The following is a 6,090-nucleotide window of genomic DNA, read 5'->3' as shown; positions in this document are numbered from 1 at the left end:
GAAGGGGCGTGAACCATTGGAGAGTTATAAGAAAGAATAATGTAAAAAAGGTTATTCCAGGAATGAAATATAGTATAGAGAATTTGAAAATTGGAATTCAAGAAGGAAGTTGTTAAGAATATACAAATCTTTTTGTTTTTGCTAGAAGACAATATTTTTTTTTGTTGTTTATTTTATTTTTTTTTTATAATTGTTTTTTTTTTTTTTTTTAATTTGCAACTATTTTTTGTTCAAAACAAGGATTTTATTTTTTTGAATTTTTAATTACTGTTACTGTCGCGCATGTAAACTTTTCTTTTTAATGTGTTGCGTATTTTGTGTGTGTGTCTTTGTGTGTATATCCGTGTGTTAGCGATTAAAAATATTAAGTTTTGTATTTTCTTCATTCCATTTTTCAAAGTTTTTTTGTTTTTGCTTTATATTTTATTTTAAATAATTATAATAATCTTTTTTTTTTTTTGTTAAATTTACTTAATTAAAATTGTGTTACAGTTTTTCATTTCATTTAATTTTGTTTTATATATACGTCTGTTTTGTTTTTTGTTTTAATTCAATTATATCGAAAGTTTTTTTTTCTTAGTTTTTTTTATATATTTTATTAAGTTTTGTTTTTCATTAATTTTAAAATTGAATTATACAATAAGATTTTTCTTGTTTTTTTTTTGTTGTTGGGTTTTTTTTTTCATTTATATAGACTTTTGTATGTTTTTTTTTTCTTTATTTATTTTAAATGTTTCTTTTTATTTAAATTTTAATTAATAATTTGTTTTCTTTTTTTATATATTTTTTTTTTTATATTTTAATGATGTTATCCGTAGCAACAGCGTCGCGCGATGTTTTTGCGCACAGCTACAGTCTTCATCAACATCTTAAACAAATAGAAAGGCTTAAAAAGAAGTAAATTAGCAGCTCACTTCGATGTCATCATAGTCACGAATTCTGGAAAATAAAAGAGAAGAATTTTAAAAGTTAGATTTGGAAAAAAAAATGCAGAAATAAGAGTTTATATAAGAACACTATTTGAGGATTAACTCTTGATTATTATAGTGTAAGTGGATAAAATAAATAAAATAATGATTAGTTTGAATTTGTTACATTTTATTTTGAAATATAATCTCTAAGAAAACCTAACATCTGTTCTGTCGAATGTTTTGAAAATCTTCAGCTATCAATTCAACACGATCAAAGGCTAACTAGCTAAGTAATAACATCTTAATCGTAGTTTTTTCATCATACATAATTATTTTTATTTTACGATTAAAATGGAACCAAAAATAGGTTCTCTTCAGTTAATTCAACCAGTTCTAATATAATTTTTTTTTTCATCTTCTTTTTTTCACATTTACGTACTAATTGAATAAATTAATACCAAACAATAAGATTTTAATAAATAACTTAAGACCTGTCTATCTTTCAACAACAGACGTCATTCGCAGATCCCGAGGTTATCATACAACAACAACAAAAACAAAAAAGCAAAGTGAGCCGAAAAAAAGCTGTTTTATAAATAGTATACCCTCAGACATTTTTTTAACAAAATTAATAAAACAAAAAAAAAACCTGATAATAAACGATTCATTGTGTTTGAAACAGAAAAAAAAAATATAGAAATTAATTCAAACATTTTGTGTGACAATTCATAGTACACAAATCTTATTTACTCATTTTGATATTTTTAAAATGCTTCATCAACCACCTGATTAATCTAAATCTCGTGCCAATTAGACACGACATAAAAATAAAAATTTATAAAATAAAATAGACAAAAAATATCAAAACAAACACATCACAAAGTACCTTGTAAAATGTTCAAATAGAAATATAAAAAAGCACACCCCCTTTATGTGATATAAAATAAAACGAATAAAACTGACCTTGACCATGGGCATTAAACCCTTTTTTTGGCAAATTTATACATAAGATGTGATGCTTACTCAGAGAAAATTAAAATTTGAATATATTTTTTATAAAGACGACGCTTAGTTAGACTTTGAGAACCCGAAAAGGTGTTCTTGGGGCAAGATTTATCAGTGCTTTTGGGGTAAAGTAAATTCTTGAATTTTTTTCAGTCAATCAAAAAAAAGAAAAAAAAGAGAGAAAAAAAAACCAATAAGCTGATTATGAAAAACACATTTCACTTTTGCTTTAAAATCGTTGGATAGTTTTGTATTTGACAACTCAAAAACAATCTTTTTTTGAGTTTGTTAAAAAAAATTACTTGTTGGTGAAATCAAATTAAGTATCTTTGATTTTCATAATAAGAAATAAGTAATTGCGAACAACTTGTAAGTGGCACCTATGAATGACAAACTAAGATAGTGAAATAAATCATTGGGACTTTTTTTTTAAGATGAAATTTTATTAATTTTTAAATGTCTTTCGGATAGTTACTGACAAAAGTGATGCACAAAATTTCTACGTGACGGGATTGTGGATAGAAAATCCAACTCACAATTTTGTCGAAGAATGTTGCGGGGCACTAAGTCGTATATAAAATTGGAAAGCTTTATCTTATACTGCTGTATTGTTTATGATTTCTTGCAATTCCTAAACTGAAATCTACGTGAATTTGGCCGTGGTACTTTAAACTATTCCTTAACACAACTCCTTGAAAGTGTTAGATCCTTTCTCTTAAAACGTTCCGATTATTTCTTGGAGAATACATTAATATTTAAGATTTAACAAAAATTCTCAACTTAAACATTGTCTAACTAGCAAAAAATGCCACTTTAAATGAATCCATAAATAATGTTTTGTCTAAAAAACGATCACATATCAGCTTTTGAGGTTATGAACACACAAGACAGAAGTATGGAAATACAGAAAACAAATATTTTTCATATGTTCATTTCAAGAATGGGAGCCTATAAACATAATATTTATCTTTCCATATCATAGGCTGATATTTTTCAAATGTTAAACAATTCTTTTGCTGAAATATTGATTCTTATATTTTAAATTTTCTTTAGTCGTTTTCTTCATACTAAACCTTTTTCCAATTACGTTCAAATATCTCCAATTCCAATACGTCATTTAAAACAAAATATATACTAAGAAAATCTGACCTTAATACCCTCATAAATTTCCAACTGGATCACAGAAAAGAGGAAAAAAATGGTTCTTAATCTGCCTTAAAACCACCTCCGTTCGAAGTGTGTAAATTATTTCCTGTATTTTTTTCTATTTTCAGAGACAATTTCGAGAAATTCCTCCGTGATGGGATTTTTACAACAAAAGCCCACGTGTTTTTTTTTTGTATTCATTAAAATTTAGTGATAAATCGTCGATCATCTCGCACTCGGGCATTATTAAGACTGGCAAAGTTTCACTTATTTTTTCGAGGTATTCTCCTTTCCCCCTTCCAAACTACACTCTTTTTTTTGAATTCGAATATTGAGTGAGTGCCAAAATGTTTTATTGTTTCATTTACACGTATACAATAAAACTTGTCCATTTGGTTTTCTTTTGAATCTTTTTGTTTTTTTTTTTTTTGCTGTACACATATATTTACATATTTTTTAATGTCGTGTTTTATTGGGATTTCAAAAACAAAACCAAAACGAAAAAAAATCCTGTACTGGATTTTAATGATGATTTCTGCCCCATACCGACCACCACAAATACGATGGACTGGACTGCTTGCTGCTGGACATGCACAGCACAGGTTTCATTAAAATTTATAGTTAGACGAGTTATTGCTTTTCAAATTGGATTTGTTGACTCGGCGCGATGGCGGCGTAGGAGACGTATATTTGCATCTTAAAAATTCAAGGTGTATAAATATACCTACGTCAATGGCGTCAAATTTGCAATGCAAAATTCGAAACAAAATACAAAATAAAAAAAAAAGTGGTCTTCAATCTTTATAACAAAACAATTGTTGAAAAAGAGCAACTTCAAAGTATAAATTTTGATACAATACAAAAAAAAAATACATAAAATAAGAAGAATAAGTAAATATATTGAGGATTTTTTGAAGACGTAGTAGTAGTAGGTATTGTAGGCGCGCTCTACAAGTTTTGAATAATTTAATTACAATAAACCAAATGTAGTGACTATGATCTTTTGCCAAGAAATAATGTTTTTCTAACACCACATGTGTGATTTTTATTTCATGAAGACAAACGAACTAATTTTTTTTTTATTGTTTTCAGCAGCAAAAACACCTCTCACACAATCACTGTTTATGTGTATGTAAACTGTGATGAAAACGCTGCCGCCACTACAATTTAATCCAATGACTAATGAAAAGTAAATACAATATGTACATAGTTAATTTCAAAATTTGCATGAGCGATCCGAAAAGGATTTATTTCTAAAAAAAGTTTTTTTTTTTTTTTTTAATTCATCTGAGATATAGTATATAATGAATTGGCTTTTCACATTTTAGTGACTATTGATCGATAGTGTTGTAATAATTACAAGCTTCAAATAAGAGAGTTCGTGCAAAATAAATCAGAAACTGATGTTTTGAAGAAAGATGTGCTTGACAACCAATTTATTAATTTCTAAAATTTCAAAATTAACCATTAAATAGATTTTGTACTTTGTTCTATTTCTTTTATTCCACAAATAGGAATCATTTCAACTTAGGAAACTTTTCAGGTTCCATATGTATGAACATCTGTGGATTTTTTTTTAACACGGAATTTTGTTTTCCAATCAAATTAACACACATCTGTGATGCAATATTGTTTTGTTGGATGAATAATAATAATTACTGCTATTGTGATCTCATGTATCCTGTGAAATTTTTGAAAAATGACTACACATTCATTAACTGATAAAATTACGAATAATCTGTCACCTAACACTATAATTGATCGTTTGACACGACAGTATATCTTAACAACTTTATCCGACTTTCGTACTGTGATTCATAGATGAATGCATGACTGGAAATTTGAAAAAAAGTGAGAGCTCCTCCTACACAAATTCAAGTTTTTATTTTCATGATTTCCGATGGAGAAATTTTAGATTTAATAATGCCCACTAATTTTGAATTACTTTTTGGACAGTGTTTAATCCAAAACAAAATATGATGGCACATACATTATGCAATTTGGTGGTAAGGACGATATGTAACACCAGTCAATTACATCAGATGACTTCACCCCTATGAGTCTTTTTAGCATACACTCAAATGTAGTTAGATGTTTCAATTTATTAGAACTTTCTCAATCAAAGGTGTTCCATTGACTTTTGTCAGCTAAGCCAAGTTCCTAGGATGGAAAGAGGAGCTAAAGTAATTGCAGCACTCTCGTCGTGCAAACAAAAAGATCCAGTTGTAAATCTTATCAATTAAGGAATCCTTGTCTTGGCTAAAAGAATACGTGGTATCAACTTCTGATATCCGCAGCGTTATCAGATCCATTGAAACTATCTTCACAAACTCTCTGACTTTCTAACTGAAATGTAGCCTAAATATCGCTACTTGTTAACTTATAAATTGATAAAATCTTGTTTATTGTCGTTTATTTTAAATTTGTATTGATGACGCGTTTCGGCTAAACAGCCATCCTCCTATCACAATCGACTTTGATTTAAGTCTACAATTGGATATTCTCTGGCCTGAGTGTGACAACCTTACAGCCTTAGTATACCAAGCCTTGGTGCAGAACAAAACACCTTCATTATAATTATTTCGAATTTCACAGTGGGGTCCTTAGAAGAATTCCGAAAAAAGAACTTCTCACCTTATCGAAGCTATTCTCCCTCCTATTTCTGTGTCGACTTACAAGTCATTGTTAGTCGAATGTAAGTCACTAGATCCCAATCAGGCGCAACGCCTTACGATTTTTTTAATTTCAATAATTTCAATTGAAAATTATTTGATTTCGATCGAAACTATAACCGGGATACTAAATTTGATTTCCAATTCATATTTGAAAGAGAGGATCCATTCACGAACAACCCGATTAGTACTATGGTTTATTGCTTTTTTTTGTTTATTAAAACGTATTTTCGTGGATACATTAACAGAAAAGGTGATTACACAATTAATGCATTTCAGCACATTTTTTTTTAAATTAAAATTGACGTCAATTGCAACAATCTGCTCCAAAGTCCAAATATAAAAGTGATAGCAAA

General features: G+C 28.3%; 1 protein-coding gene across 2 annotated transcripts in view; it reads right to left on the bottom strand.

Moving 5' to 3' along the window:
* Positions 1-222: 222 nt before the first annotated feature.
* The window catches only part of LOC129920145 (calmodulin), a 41,335-nt gene continuing 35,467 nt past the window's right edge, over positions 223-6,090 (bottom strand). For both annotated transcript variants that reach the window (XM_056001362.1, XM_056001360.1), the window contains exon 4: positions 223-939. In XM_056001362.1, coding sequence (XP_055857337.1) covers positions 911-939 — 29 coding nt within the window. In that variant the 3' untranslated portion in view covers positions 223-910. The remainder of the gene's footprint in view (positions 940-6,090) is intronic.

Source organism: Episyrphus balteatus, chromosome 4 (assembly GCF_945859705.1).
Source record: "Episyrphus balteatus chromosome 4, idEpiBalt1.1, whole genome shotgun sequence".
NCBI classification, from domain to species: Eukaryota; Metazoa; Arthropoda; class Insecta; order Diptera; family Syrphidae; genus Episyrphus; species Episyrphus balteatus.
The sequence above is the reverse complement of the archived record's forward strand: the minus strand, read 5'-3'. Positions and strand labels throughout refer to the sequence as shown.